This window comes from Brachyistius frenatus, unplaced genomic scaffold, assembly GCF_029030835.1.
Source record: "Brachyistius frenatus isolate BFR_SWC_R1_liver_20210118 unplaced genomic scaffold, ASM2903083v1 Contig_78, whole genome shotgun sequence".
Lineage (NCBI taxonomy): Eukaryota > Metazoa > Chordata > Actinopteri > Embiotocidae > Brachyistius > Brachyistius frenatus.
This window is the reverse complement of record NW_027210677.1, coordinates 613,243-629,874: the sequence shown is the minus strand read 5'-3', so window position 1 is coordinate 629,874 and position 16,632 is coordinate 613,243. Positions and strand designations below refer to the sequence as shown.

The window sequence follows — 16,632 nt, the reverse complement described above, 5'->3', positions numbered from 1 at the left end:
TAATTCATCAATGAATTTCACAAACATTAAAATTACATCATATTTAAATCATGACTCTACATAAAATAATACATGAAATTATGGTTTCAGCAGTAAAACCGTTCAATATAATATTACTAACATGGAACATTTATACAACACTTCCACTGAAGTCATGAACGATTGGACCGAATGGGCCTCGTGACTATGCTTGATTATACCTGACTTTACCATGAAGACAGTCAGCCAGATTCAGCTATTATTTGGGAATAACATGGATTTGTGTTTGAAGGAGACTCTGTTTGAGTGATTCTCTGGAATAATCTGATGAAGCCTTGATATTCCCTGAGATCACAAAACCCACAAACCAGCGCTCAAATGTGCAGAAAAGCTGGTCACCTGCTGGTCAAATATGAGTAGGAAATGAAGGTATAGAATTATGGTTAGCAAGAAGCTCGTCACATTTCCTTGTAATCCACGCAGTGTGCACCTGGAAGAAGGGAAATCAGCAGCATGGTGAATGCAATAGATGAACATCTGGCAAGTCACACTTCTGGTGACTTAATACAAAGGAAATATGTTAAGTGAGGGATGAGACTGTGTGGCCACGAGCATGTCGCATTTACTTTAAATTCATCATAGCATGCATGTCCTTCTAATCTGGATGCAGGGGGATTAGCGGCATGCTGAACGTGACAGATGAACATCTGGATAAATCGTTGTAGTGACTCGACAATGGAAATGTGCTGTCATAGCGAGAAACTTCTCATGGGACATCATATGTTTTGAGATTTCGCTTCACCTAATACTGCTTGGGAAGTCCCTTTACTGCTGCTTGATGAGGAATTAAAGGGTCTAAACATTTTATGAGACTGCTGAAGATTCATTTTTGAAAAATCTCCCAATACAAACAGATGGAGTCACAATGGAGAACCTGAAGGTCACCGATGACTCCAAAGTGTCATCATGAAAGTAAGATAAGCCATTTCAGTGCCTGCACGACACTGACCAAAACAGCACTCTGATCCAGAACCTTCTTCTATCATACATCTTTTCATAGCTTTAGAGAGGCTGAGAAGGATGGATGCAAAAGAGTTGTCTTGAGGGAGGATTCGCATCGCAAAATTAAGGTGACCTAATGAAGACAATACTTCACACCAGCTCATTGATGTCGATGTGTTTATAAGCTGGTCCTTGCTTCCTCCCTCCTCGTAAAGAGGGACTATAATTTTCTTGAAAACGTCTTTGAGTGTGTTAATGCTAAGAGTTGGTTGAGAACTTGGGATGTAAATAAGTGTAAAGCCAAGGCAGTTCAGCAAAATCCAATAAGGGGCTGTCTAATCACAAAATACACTTTCCTTTCCACTAAACTCCAACGAGATGCGACTGAGTGTGGAGGTGGATAAAGGCGATGTGTGGGACGAAAACGTTTAATTCAGTGGGCCTTTAAAGTTTTTTAAACCATTTAGAATTCTCTATCTTTCTGTATAACAATAAAATATAACCCATGTTCATTGTCCATTGTTAATTGTTGAGCGTCAGGTCAGAGTAATGTTAGAACAAACATTTTGTTATGGATGTCAATGTGTTGGCCTGTCAGGAAGTCAGTCCTCCATTTTGGAACATACCTTTGCACCAAGCATGAACATAAGGTAGTTTGAGCCTGCAGTCTTTGAAGCTGACAAAGTGTCTTTTATAGCGTTCTCATTTTAAACCGTGTCAGCTGGAAACATTCAACATTCAACTGCAGAATTATTTTTCAACCAACTTTCAGAAATCGGCATCGACATAGCTAATGTGAGCTATCTACTGCTAAAAAAACAAGCTGCTCACAATCGTTATGCCAGATGATGAAACGTTACCGTCATCAGCTATAAATCAAAAGCTTGCATTAGACTACTTCTGTGTGAAATTTCAGACCGAGTGTTTAAAAAAACCACTGCAGATTCTGAGCAATAGTCTGACACTAAAATGTGCTGTCAAATGTTCTGTGTGAGAATGGAAAGTTTCACAGATAGCAGCAGCAACTGAGGGACACGGGACTTAACAAAGGGTCAATTGGATGAATTAGTAATACCTCAGCACATCAAAACATGACTGTAGCACCACTGCTGCACTACAGGTGAAAAGATTTCCCCTGTGAACAGCCACACTAGTTTCATCGGGCATGTGTACAGAAGCAGGATCTATTTTCATTATGGGACCTAAAGCTGTAATTTTGGAGACCTACATGAATTGCCTCATCCTGCATCATTGCTTTCCTCCTCCTACTTCCCCTCTACCTCCTCACGCCTCTCTGTCTCTGAGCGCATTGTTAAGACCCTCCAATAACCAGATAAAGGAGACGCAGAGGAACCTGGGAGACAGTGAGAGAATAAGAAAGATGGAGAGTTTTTAAAGCTGGGTTACACTGTCTCTACTGTACATGTTGTTGGAAGGATATATCTGCGAGACTCCACACTTCCTGCTTGGGAGAGATTTTTTTTTTATTTTTTTATCTCCAATGGGGAAGAGGGAAGAAGAAAGGAGTGAAGTGGATGGAGGAGGAGAGAGGGGGAGGGAGATGGTCTAAAGAACTTGGAAGAGAAGAGGCTGGACTGGGGAACTGGAAACGGGAGATAGAGGAAATGACTGCATATTGGCTCTAAAATGGGATACATCGTAGAGTATGTGAAAATAAAACCACACGCACAATCTGGAATGGCGAGATAAAGCATCTTATTTTCTGGAACTTTTCTGAAAGAAAGTGAAAATGAGTGAAAAATATTCGCACACATATGGAAGTATACACTGTATGTGATCAATTGAGACGTGATTATGTTATTAGAAAATGTGTACACACTGTAGGTAGTTTTAGTGATCTGAATTCAGCTAAAATGTGTGAAATCACCCGATAGTTCAATTTATTCTGTGCTATTCCCCAACCGGCTACATCTTTATTCACACCTCCTCGTGCAGTGACTCACAGATACAGTACATATTAACAAATTCTTCTTCACAAATAGATACAGAGAATAAGCATTTTCAATTAACTTAGGTACAGGCCTTGACCTACAGGTCATCAATGTTTTTAACAGTCAACAAATCTGAAGGCTGACTTCCTGTAGGTGGAGGAGGATTTGATGCCCCTGGCGTTAAAGCTCTTACATTCATTTGGTTAACAAAGAAAATCTAGGAATGTCACTTTGATAATGCAATTTGCTGCTTTAGTCCAAATATGACACTATTTCTAGAAATTAGATTTAACAAAATGGTACATTAGATGTTGCTGAGTGAAGAGAGTGGCAGCGTCGCGTGGCTTTCAGCAGAGGTCGTTACATTACGGGTTGTTTATGGCCTTGATGTTGCTTGGCTATCAAGTGTTTTCAATGTGTTTATACTGGCAATAGTTTTTGAAAGCTCATGTAATGTATTTTGCTAGAATGGAGGAAATAAATTAATAACTGAAACAAAACAAAAACAGTTTGCAGGGGCTAACATCTTTATTGCAGAAATGAAGCAAGGAGAAGATGTGGCAAGAAATACAGCTGTCACAGATGATGAGCGCAAAAAAGACAGAAGAAAATAAATGCTGACTGTCAGAGGAAAGGCTTCAAGAGCCTGACAGGAGGGAATACACGTCTGTGACTGGCATACAACAGACATAAACGTTGGTTTCACATGTTACCATGTTTTATGTTTCACTGACATGAGAGAAACATCTTCAGTGATGAGGTCTCTCTTCTGTTTGGATCAATGGCATCTCAAGGAAACTTTCCCCACAGAATGAGCGTCAGGGTGTTTCCTTTCATCAAAAAGTCTTATACATAAAATCAGATGTCTGGAGAGGAAGCAGAGTTATTATCAGTGTCGTCCTATGATCAGGACAATGCCGTGCTTCTACCAGGACTTCGCCTGGTGTGACTTTAAAACAAGACGATGTAACGTTTGCTAAACAGCAGCCACTGTGGCCACAGTTTGTACTGACAGGATAATGGACTGGTTTCTCAAGGTTCTGTTGAGTCATGTGTTTTTCAACACATCATCATCACAGGCGACTCCAGGCACTGCTGCAACCTGCAAGATGATGCCAATGTGAGCGATAGGGGTCACCGAGCTAGCACGACCACTAGTGAGTAAATGTGCTACCATGTTTCCTGTTTCCTGTTTCCTGTGTGAGTGTTTCTTTGTGTTATCAACTTGATCATTATCACTGCAGGCGTTTTCATGCTTACTGAGTTTTTATTTGTTATCTTGGACTAGTTTTAGTCTAAAATTCCTCGAGGTCTTTTGACTGCAGTAGCATTTAGTGACTCGTGTCTTGACAGACATTTAAACCAAAGCTGACGAAATACTTTTGCTGGGCAATAGGGACATATTTAAATAAAACATTTTTTTTATAATGGAATCTGTTACATTGTACGTCACGTTTGCGTGACTAATCATGAAAGTTATAATGTCATATTGGCAGGAAAAATGTCTCTAACATGTCATATATTCAGTTGTAATGTGTTTACTTCTTGTCTTACTTCTATGTAAAGTTTAATTAAAACTGCAAGCAGTGATATACAATCCCTTGCACACCTGCACCCGATGACGGACCAGAGGGATGGTGACAATATGATACATGTGTGCACCGAACTGCAAGCCTGTAGGTGAAAATATCTGCGGGGCTGAATTTTCGGGGGCGCTAGCGAGCCATTTTGCCACGCCCATACGAAACCTATAAAATATGTTATTTTTCACCACCACTGACGCGTGCGCCAAGTTTCATTAATCTTTCAGCATGTTAAAGCCCTGAAAGAGGCAATTCATTTGCCAGAAGAAAAAAAAAATCATTGAATTACAAGAGGGCCTCTGTGTCATGCTAAAACCTAAAAAGTGTAACAGTATCAAGAAACAGCAATATCTTCATGAAGTTTGCCAACATCGTAGCGTAAGCGTAGGCTACTGGTCACATCAGACCAAGTAAGGCTGGAGCTACAAAACCCCCGAGTGTTTTTAATTGAGAAAAGATGTGTTTTGTCAAAGATTTTAAAATATTATTACTAATATAATAAAATGTGAACCGTTGACCCTGTCAGCACCATCATCATGTTCATCGTAACTCCTGCTAGATCTGCAGCAGCAGGGCTACACCAGCTAAAGTCCACTTGGATGGGTTTTCTTTGGTCTTCAGGTTGAAGGTCCACACGTATGTGGGTCCCCTCTGCCGGGTCTTGTAGACAGGACACTGGTAGACATTTCTGTTCTCCTGCTTGTCTACAGGGATGGCCCTGATGAAGATGACCGGCATGGTCAAGGTGAGCTCTTTCAGGCGGGCATCTACAATCATGCCAGTCTGAAAAGGAAAAAAATAAATGACGGAGGGAGGAAAGGGAGGGAGGGGGATAACAAGCCGTTCAACCACAGACAGAAACATTTCACAGAGGTGAAGGAAGTTCTAAATTAGTTTGAGGTGCAGTGAAAACTTCCTCCACACATTGCACTGCCCATTCGGGCTGCATTTAATAATGTTCTTTTGTAAGTGAAAAAAAAATAGATGTTTGACTAATCTGGGTTGGCACAAGCGATGTTGGGCTTTCAGTTTGCCAGAGACAATATTGTGGCACCCTTGAAAAGTGGTGAAAGTCAGGCGAGTTTGAGTCGAAGTCAAGCTGCCCTGCCTTCGAATACACACTCTGTAAACACACTGAAACAGAGTGGTCTGTCTCATTAATTAATCCTCCTACACTTAGCGCCTGACAAACAGAAGTTTCTCCCATGCATGCACAGTGACTTTCAGGAATGAATGTAAATCCTGATGACTTTGGAAAGCTCAGAGGACAAAGTCCTAATTGGATCTGCAAATACTATAAAACCTTAAAGAGGTGTTAAATACCAATAAGTTCATGTCTGTTTGGGTAAATACAAATGATGGGTATCTTAAAGGGTGCCATGTGGGCTCATTGTGAGTCATTATGAATTAATTTAATAATGCTGCATATACACTGCTACTACTGTCAAATATATACTGTACATTTTATTGTGTAGTCTCACAACATATTGAGAGGATCAAAATGTATTATGTAGCAGGAATATTCATCACCACTAAGTGGTGTGCATCACATAAACAAACATCCTTTCACTGTGTAATGTCTGCATTTTCTATTCTATCCCTTGAACACACGTGGTGTTTATCATATACAGCATCTAGCTGTCTTTGATGTCTGAACCCCCTCTGAATAGAATGCAAGCTTCATTAATATAGATGAATAGGTTTATCATAAATCTTTGACTTTTACTGCCGCACAGAGCTGTGTCCAGATGGAGCGCTGCTTACTCCCCTATTCACACTCTGATACTCTCCGCCAGTGGCACAGAACTGGCCTTGGGGCTGAGGCGAGGACGTGAAGAGAGGAGGAGGAGGAGGAGGAGGAGGAGGAAAAGAGTGGAGGAGTTGTGAGTGGAAGCCACCCGGCCCGTCTGTCCGCCTATCTATTTGCCTGCGTCTCCAACTTTAATGAAGAAAAAAGGAACCACTCCTCTAAAGGGTGATCTAAGTGTTCAAGTGCACACTCTGCACATTCCCTAATTAAGAAGTCTATAGGGATGCTCCTTGAAAGCTGGGCGCACATACATTACTTGAATGTATGTAGATAGATAGAGCCTTGGGAAGCTGAGTAATGCACTGTGCTCCAAGAGCCAAACACAAGCAGGATGCAAAGCAGAAAATTAAGCCACAAAGGGAATGTAGAGGCCCTTTAGGGGGGAAACACTGAAGTTACTTAACTTGACTCCTTTTAGAGAAGCATTTTTAGGTGAGCTCCACGTGTTTATCATCCATCGTGTAAAGTACAAGGAATGAAGGTACGTTACACTGCAAGGTGCTTGTAAATCAAAGAGACACCTTTAGTGGGAATTAGATGTCAAAATCAGCCTTTCTGTAACTCTGTGACAGCTGAAAAAAAGAAATCAATGATTAACTCAAGTACCTGTGTGTCCCAGCGCGCTCCCTCCATGTACAGTCCATGAACGTACGCCCCTTCACGCGGTGGAGAACTGAAGTCCTCGCGATTCTTCTTTGTGACATCGCACTGCAGACACATGCTGTCCAAGGGCCACTCATTCCTGTCACCGAAGCACAGAGAGATTTACTTTATAACAAGTCCTTTCTATAACATTTCAACCCAGTATCACAACAAAGTGTGAAATAGACACGCCGGTCCACTACAGAAAAAACATGACATAGCCACGCTTTGGGTTGTCTAGGCGTGAAAGTTATACGTTTTGAAAGCATGGAACTTAAATGAACGTAAATGTCATGTGACGTGAGATCATGTGAGCAAGGTCCCTCAACAGAGGTTTTGAGACCAAGCACAAGTGACATTTTTTGGCAGTATTTGGAGGCAGGCGGGTTGGCTTGGTGACATTAGTCAGAGACTGCCATGAGGGACGATGAGGTTTGAATCCATAAGGTAACAACCTTTTTCATTAGTTGTTTTTTGTTTCCTATCACAACCCTGTTTCATTTTACCTAACTCCAACAATGTGCTAATTCAGTGACCCCAACCACTTGTTTTGGCAAACATTTTCATTTTCCTATAAATCCCATGGCTCCAAGCATGCAGGCAGTTTCATTTTCATCCACTACAAGAAAACGTGAAACTTTCACGCCTAGACATCCCAAAGCGTGCCTATTTCACGTTTTGCCATGATACTGGGTTGAACATTAAGTTTCCTAAAGCAAATCAACCTTACCTTCTGGCCATAGCCTGCATGATGGCTGTGAGGAAGGACTGAGGGTTGAAGAAGCCAGCCAGCCACACTGCAGACGGTAAGATGAAGTCAGCTGACCAGGCTTCCAGCTCTTTGATCCGAGCCAGCAGGTCAGTAAACCACAGGGACAGGCCACACATGGAGGGATATGCCCGTTTGGTCCAATTGTCTGGCACCATGTCCAGGAAAATAGTACTCTGAAGGTTCTCCATCTCACTGGTCATGGTCAACTCTCCCTGATGGGTGGGGGTCACAGGAAAGAGAACAGCTGAACTCTTCACTCGTAAAAGGCATTTTAAAATGTATTCAACCTTTTCTTATTCAAAGGAATAATAATAATTCTAATAATATATCTTTGGAGATACGCTGTACATCAGTAATGCTCCTTTACAACCTGCACTGTGGTAAGTGAACCACCTGCTACAGTGTAAGCCAATGTGAGTCAGTAAAAATAACGCTCTAAGCTCGCTAGCCTGCTAACTAGAGGTTCAAACAGTTTATTTAAGCAATGCACTGAGTTAAAAAGATTAAAGGTTAAACAAAAGTAAACTGAACTACACAGTGAACAAGCTACAATAGTTTCCTCTGTTTTGGACACTGCTCCAACAAAGGTCAGTGATGTCAAGACGATTTGCTTTTGGTCAAATGTTCTAAGTTCAACACAACTGAATTCAAAACAACAGATTTTCATAGATTCACTTGCTGTGGGGGGGACCTGTCCAATTGGTTTATTGCAGTAAAATGTTCTATTTTACCATCACCAGTCTGGCCATGAATGCTAACATTAGTGCTATCTCCCACTCTTGGGTGTTAATTTACTAAGTTCAAATAAGGGTTGCTCTTCATCGTCTGTGGCTGATTGTGTTGTCATTGCTGCTGCCCGACAATACAATTAACATTTTACCTCTTTGGACATTTAGAGCTAATGCCATGTAATTAAAAGATCTGTGTGCTCTAGTAGAAAAAACAACATGCAAATTTATTTTGGCTAGACATAATCTTTAGTAGTGTTGTTATTTGAATTTGCCATCGTTTACTGTAATTTGATGAGCTGTTGTATGATTTGGCTTTATGATCTAGATCATCTGGAAATATCTTTCTCTAAAAACCAGCTTTGCTGGTTTGTGATTTTTCATTGCAGAACTGAACCAGGAGTTCCAAATGTCACTTCCTGTTTGTCCCTGCAGCTGAGCATTGGTGGGGATACCTCCTAGCAGCGTAATGTGCCACATGTTAACAAGCCCTCAGAAACTAGTGAGGCATACATAACCAGGCGGACAAACACGTCAGACAAGATAAGGATACATGCTGTAAGATAGCCGAGAGAAGACGGCACCGAAGAGCATCCTAATAAGACAGCATACGAGTGAAGGCAGTGGTGTCCTTCACCTGCCGATACTGTAGCTGATGTATTGCTGATGAACAGATACCCACTTGTGACAGTCATACGAATTCTTTATGAGGGTGATAAGGTGCTGCAGATTTATCTACATCACTGTGTTTACAGAGAACCTTTCACCTTCCAACACTTCTCAAAACAATTGTGTCAGTTCAGCCGCAGCACACTCGACATTCCGGGGGCACGATGAAGAAGCTGCACCAGCTCACCAAGGTTAACATTCACATAGTTCCTATTCATTCCACCATAAATACAAAATATGATTCCATTTGCTGCTACAATAGTCTACATGGCTTTTAAATCACTGAGCCGATTCATTGCGGCTTGTGGTGCAGGTAGATCGATGCCTCATAACTCCCGACAAACACGTTTGTGCCCCCCCCCCCCCTCCATCCCTCCCTCCCAACCCTTTTCCCCCTCCCCCACCAACTCTCTGTTCGTTTGTTGTTAAAACATGACTCTGTCAGGCTTGACACACAGAGCACAGGCGACTCATTCCTTTCCTCTGCTCCGTAAGCCACATCTCTGAGTCACTGTTAAGACCAGGCTTCTGACAAACAACGGACAAAAAAGGTTCGGTTATGCAGGAATGTTAATGCAGCAGCACCGTTGATGTCAACAGCAGCTGAGCCGATGCGGAGTGAATCATAGGTGTTGAGTAGAACGGAGGGTGTTTACTTCAAGTTCTGTTGTTTTCCATTGAAGATATTAAGCTCTCAGCACCAGCGGTTCACCATCAGCAGTTCTCAGGATGAGCATCCAGAGGTGATTTAGTTGATTTCATGGAGTCCCCAGCAAAATAAGAAACAGCGTAACCTTCAAATATTTGTGTTGGTTCCAAAAATTGGTAATGTTAATTCTTTCAGACAGTCTCCACTGTCAGGCCAGGAATCATGGCCAGATTAATTTGCTGGATGCCCATGGGGCCAAAATGAGATGATGCGCCCCATCGACTCTCCATCCCAACATATTAGCCTGTGTGCACTGAGCATGTCCCCTTTAAACTCAGGTTTTGTTCAGGTCGACAGACAGTAAAGACCAACTTTATCATATGCCTAGAACCATTTAAGACCAACCAGTTCTCTTATGCTAAAAGTAATATTAACTGGCACCGAGTTGTAAAATACTTTAGTTTTTCTAAACAGCACAGATAATCAAATGTAAGTGTTATATAAACTAATAAAGGTCTTAAAACTGTTTTAGGCTGCTCTTTAGCTCATCCTGCAGAAGCCAGTACACTCCACACAAATGTTTATCCTTATAATTATATTATTAAAACCTAGTTTCATACAGTGATACTGGGGGTCCCGGGGACCTAGAAGCCTCGGGGAGCTGCCCTCTTTGCCTGGTCGGTCATACAGCCTTGGAAGGACAATGGCCAATAGCAGACAAACACTATTTTGTTGTGTTAAATATAAAAAAGCTGTAATCAATATTTTATATTAAAAAAATATATCAGATAACTTTAGGTAATGTGAAACGAGCCGCCCACAGTGGTCTACACACACCTAGTTATAATCCAGCTCTGCAGCTCACTTCAACTTTTAAGAGACTTTTAAAGTCTTCAGGTTCATTGTTTTTATGACCTGCCACTTTTTACTGGTTAAGTTTAGTCTCAGCACTTATCATCCTTGGCAGCTGCAGACAACAGTAGTAGTTAGCTGTTCACCATTAAGCAGCTAAAGAGCAAGATAGTTTTCTCATAGGTCGGTGGAGACCAAAACAGAGCAAAAAGAAGATTGAATATTTGTCACATTGAGGCCATTTTTTTTTTATTTATGAATTGACCCAATAGAAAAAAAACTTCTTAGATTTTTTAAAATGTATAACATAAAAGTGATAATCAAAATAGTGAGAAGAGAGAGAAGAGAAAATAGTTGTGTCTAGCACTGATGAGTTTACATAATTGATGTAAATTCTCATTAACTCTCTTTTGACCCTCTCTGCTAGCATCAGAGTCTCCTTACCTTGAGTCCGAGGTTGAGCTCATGGAGGGAGCGTCGGATCTCCTCTGTGAGAAGGTTCATACGCTCACACTCCTGCAGCGCCACCACCTGGTAGGGAGTCCTCTCCTCCGCCTTCCCCAGAAGTTCAGCCATGTTGAACTCCTCCGGGAGTTTCTCCATAATCTCCTCCAGAACTGCACGCACCTGATGATGTTGGGAGGAAGTAATGACAGAAGCGGTTTCCAGCAAAATACATCATCCTGCTGTGGCCATCAAAGATACTTAAGACACGAAACAGAGTAGGGGAGAGAATACTCCTAAAATGAAGTGACTGGTGAGAGACGGGGTTATCTATGTCAGATAAACTCAGTCCTGCCAACAATGACACCCTGAGAAACTGGTGCAGTTTGAAATGGATAAATATTCATGAAAATATATTTTGCAACGCCAGCTCTTTGTTTTCAATAACACTCTAATCCCTGCAGAAAATCAATGCTCACATCATATTTCTGTGGGTAAGTGATGACAGCTAGTGTCTGTGTCAACATTTTCCCAAGACAACCGGCATTAGCAATCAATCAGTGGATTAGGTGCTGAACAAAGGATACGAGGTCATCATATGTATGGATTTTTCAGTTCAAATATCTGACTTGAGTTCAGCATCAGCTAAACACCCTGAATACAAAGTGGGCCTCATTGTGGAGCTCTGCCTGGCTGTCATCTGTTAGGATGGGAGAATCCAGGCTTCTGAGTCAGAAAGGTCACACCAGCTAAAATGTGTGATAGCAGAGGCCTGTTTCATCAAATGAGAAAGCCAGTTAAACCATTAAATCAGGCTTATTTTTGGGAAATTCTAAAACATAAAGGATTTTAAATTACTCTGACTGAAGTTACTGTGGATATTTCTCCTTTTTGAATAGCCTGGTCTAGAGGTTTATAGTGAAAAGCTGGTCTTGAACAAGTCTGACAACCTAAACCTGGATATTGTTTTATTAATGTCAACATTCATTTTCAATTAACGATTTTAATATTTTTCTTCTAGATAGTTCAAATTAGTTGTAAGTGTTATTAAATGCTCTTTTAGGTTTGTAAAACATTGCAGGATGTATTTTTCATAGAGACAGATGATGGGTATTGTAATCGTCATGAATTAATATCAAAATGTAACTTTAGAACTTTTTCACGCCTAACAAAATGCAGTTATTCCAACTAATAGAGTTAAATCAGTGTTTGAGAAGCACCTCGTCATTCATACATGTCTCGATTAAAACAAAGAAGAGAAATCAGACTTATAAAAACAAATCTTGTACACTAACTTCTATTTTGCTGTTCGTTTCAAGCAAAAGTAACCATAAATGACTTTTTAACAAAACTAACATTGCGACAACCAAGACCCTTATTTATGATATTTAAAAAGTGACACTTGCTTCATTGCTGGAATGTGCAGGGCTGCAATCTCTCTGACAGAATATTCGTTTGAGATTTTACACTCAAATAAGCTTCATTTCAGAGTGGTACTGAACCAGAAAATGCAGCAGAAAATGCCATCCCTGTAAAAATCATCCTGGGTGCCTTCAGAGGCTCCAAACAGTTGGTCTGCAATCTATTTTTAATTCAGTGTGCAGGAGCTACAGAAAATGTCACCTGGAGTCATCATCAGTGTCATTTTAAAATGTAATAGGTTACTACTTACCGTGGTAAAAAATTCTAAATGTAACAAAAATATGTAACCTTTTACATTTGATTACTTTTCAAATGAATGTTATAAACTGACAAATTTTGCTGAAAAGCCCTTAAAAAAAATACATGTAAACTAGGCCATGTAAACCTCCCAAAAGAACTCTACACTGATTACTGTCAAACTTATATTAAAAGTTATTTAATATAACTTGCATTGGCATTGGAAGGTTTTGATTTTAAAGCAACAGATCACAAATATGTAGAAAACAGCTGACTGCAGTGAAGGAAAAATGTTCTTCTAACCTCAAACCAAGTCTGCATTGGTTTCTGAAGGATTCTCTTTTAACAACTCTTTTTTAATTTACAGAAAATGCTGAGGTTATATGCACCTTTAAAATAAACAAACTTTCGACAGGAACCAGATATAGAGCTGAACTACATTTTGAGCATGCATAAATAACATAGTGGGGCAGGTGGTAATTTATTTTATGTGACTGACTGCAGTTACATTAAGTTATCTGTAGATGTTTACTCAGGTTTATTATTGGGCATTTTGATGCTGACAGCATTTTCACTACTGGTAAACAAGCTTTACACTATACAGTGATATTCGAGCTCTTGATGTAGTTGGTGAGAGCAGTGCACATGAATTTGACTGGCAGATGAGGGATGGTGAAAATCCAAATAAGAGAAGATTTATTAATTATTTATTATAATGATTGTATTATTATTAGTTATTCATTTATTCATAATTATTTGTAATTTATTTACGTTACATTATCTTGTTTTTCTTAATGGTCATAGCTTGAATATGTTTAAAAAATACAACATGATATACTTTCAGTTTACATTGGTTTGCAACATTTACTTTAGTGCGAGTAAAACCCTAAACCTAATGATTTGGTATTTTGTTTCTACAAATGTGACAAAAACACCTGAAAGAGCCACATGTCGGTCTGTAATCTCTGTAAAATACTGCACTGATCACACAGCTTTAATGAAGAGCTGAAACAAGCTGATGCATCTATCAGTGCTGTGAAATAACATATTTTAAATTTAAAGCCACATCAGGGGAAAACTGTATGTTCAGGGTTAAAATCCGTCAATTCAGAATTGTGAGAAGATCAGCTTTGGATGCAAAATGCAAATGCATGAAAATTAAAAAGTTGAAGGAAACATTTTGAGGGAATTAGGGCACCAGCCAAGCAAACAAATTCAATGTATAGTGACAGAGCACTCCTCAGTCATAGAATATGTTGTCCAGATTTCTGACTAGTGATGTATTGACTCCAGGGGCAAGAACAATTAAAGGCTGTTTATGTTTTTATCATAGTAAAAAGGCTCCTGCAACAACATCCAGAGCCTGAAACTGTAAGACCCAAATCAACACGTAAGAAACCTACTGGTGGTAATATCATTTAAATCTGTTTAACCCTTTCCCTAAAGGGCCTGTGTAGCATCGATCAAATATATTTTATAGGGCTAAAAGTATGTCTCTGTTAGAGCTGAAATTATTCAGCTAGTTCAATTAGTGACAAGCTTATTCAATTAATCTGTCAATAAAAGATAATCTGTAACTATTTTATTTATTATTGATTAGTCATTGCAGTAATTTTTCATACAATAATTTGCTGGTTACATCTTCATAAATGTGGACTTCTGGACTTTTTGTGACCAGCGTTGGGAAAGTGTGAGAATCTTACAGAATATTCTGTTATAGACTAATATACATAATTTGGTGTATTTATGGTCTGGGGCTGTACCAGTCAAGTGGAATTTCACTGCTTTAGCATAGAATGACATTTCACATCTTCATACATATTATTATTATTCAATCGTGTTCCTCTAAGTCTGTGGCAACAGTTTTCTGTTGCACAATCCTGACGTCAACCCCACCCAACAGCTTTAGGATGAACAGAAGCACCGACTCATCAGCCAATATTTACCTTGTCAGGCAGAGATGAAACTGTCTGATCAGATATAAATGGATTTCAAAAAATCAAGTGGAAACTAATTTGAATCATTGTACCATATTTATCTGTCTATGTTGATCAAATTAATTTTCATTCATGAAAAGAATCCCGTGTATGAGCTATACATTTTCTCATGTAGTGTCATAGAACTTGCTGAACTTATACCAGCGATTTGCTGTTTTACAAACCTCAGGTAAGAGTCTTAAGGAGGACAGTGGTTAAATGTAGGCAGTCAGATAAGGTTGCACAGGTGAAGTTACCCCACCAGTCTAAATTGACAATATATCTGCCAAGCCACAGATCAGGCTACCTCTTTAGATCGTAACAAAGAAATTCACAACGTTCCTTGTCTTTACCTTCTCCTCTCGTGTTGTCCTGCCTCCCTCCCTCACTCCTCCGTCCCTGGGCTGCATCTCCAGCACGGTGCGGAAGAGCTTCTCTGAAGTGTGTGTGAGGAAGCCGATCTCAGCGTTTGGATGAAGGCCGTACAGATATGGTGACTCGGCAGGTAGGGTGTCATCAATGTACTGAGGCAGAATAAATTATGTTAGGACTGTGTAGAAATCTTATATTACTTAAAAAAAAAAATAAAAAAATCACAAAACACATTATTAATCGCACTCTTTTTAAACCTATGAAGACTTAGAATTCCAACTTCTGAAATGTGTGACTTCAGTCGGGGCGTTTTAAGTAAATGTTTTTGACCTGAACAGAAGACAATATTTCAACACTGACCCCAAATTCAAATTAACAGCATGACAATTGGCAACTCTAATTACTTCCTGTCCATTGTTTTGTTCTCCACTGAGGCATTTCCTCTAAAGAAGTGCTGACAAAGGAAAAGAATGGAACCATATAAATGATGAGATATTTCTGGGTGAGATTCAAACACTCAGGATCAATTGACAGACTGCTAATGATCGTAACAAGGGGAAAGAAATGTGGCATTTTCCATCTGCTGGTCCATAATGAATATCAATATGCTTTTAAGTTAGTACAGATGAAAGTGGAAGCTCAATTGAAAAAGGGAGCTTTTTCTGGGGTACTTACATTAAATAAAAAAAAGTTTCTTCTAATCATAATGTCCTGATGAAGGTTTGGATTGAAAATATACTGGCCTTTAAAGCAGGAACACTTTGTAGTCAGCTTGGTTGATCTCCTCAGTTCTTTTGAGCTAACTTAGACTGATTGGATACACCTGTATATTGTTGAAAAAGGAGTAAAACTGCTGAGTCACTGGCTTCTTCTTGGTGCCCATCCCACTCCTGTCCTGTCCTAAATATATTGTAAGTTTGCTTCAGATGGTTGTAAAGGAGGCGATGGCCTAAAGGACCTCCGTGGAGCCACATGCCTTTAAAGCCCCTGTTCTTTGGCCAATCTACTGCTCAGCCCTCGCCCCGGTTTTGTGATGACAGCTTTAAAATGTTCCAGTCCTTCCCACTGGAGCCACTATATGACAGCCGGGGTGTGCCCACTGAGCAGCGCCCAGACTGAAGGAAAATTAAATACAAGTCAGACTGCCAACTCCCTCTGGCTACCCAGGCAATAATTGGGGAATCTGAACTGATGACTATTATTCATATACATGTTGTCAGTTGTCAGTTTTTCTTAAGACACACAGATGAAGCTGGTCCCTTCTGTCACAGAATGAACATTTAAGAAATCTCAATCAAAACGACCACAGTATGCCTTGCTTACTCTTTTTTATTTCTGACAATGTTACATAATATCCGTGCCTTTACGGTGTGCTACGGCACACAACAAACCCAGTCCGTTCTTGTTTTCACCCTGTCAATCAAGGTTTTTTTTTTAAATGATAAGTAACCATAGAGCACAGACAAGGTGAGGTGAGGCAGTAACCTGATAATGTCTGGAGCTGTCACTCTTGTCTGTAGAACACTAAAAGGAAAGTCAGGCT

General features: G+C 40.0%; 1 protein-coding gene across 1 annotated transcript in view; it reads right to left on the bottom strand.

Annotated features, from left to right (window-relative positions):
* Positions 1–3,451: 3,451 nt before the first annotated feature.
* Positions 3,452–16,632, bottom strand: part of dnah9 (dynein, axonemal, heavy chain 9) — a 155,282-nt gene continuing 142,101 nt past the window's right edge. The window contains 5 exon segments of the mRNA XM_069708821.1: positions 3,452–5,299; positions 6,933–7,068; positions 7,699–7,952; positions 11,083–11,265; positions 15,071–15,241. Coding sequence (XP_069564922.1) covers positions 5,072–5,299; positions 6,933–7,068; positions 7,699–7,952; positions 11,083–11,265; positions 15,071–15,241 — 972 coding nt within the window. The 3' untranslated portion in view covers positions 3,452–5,071.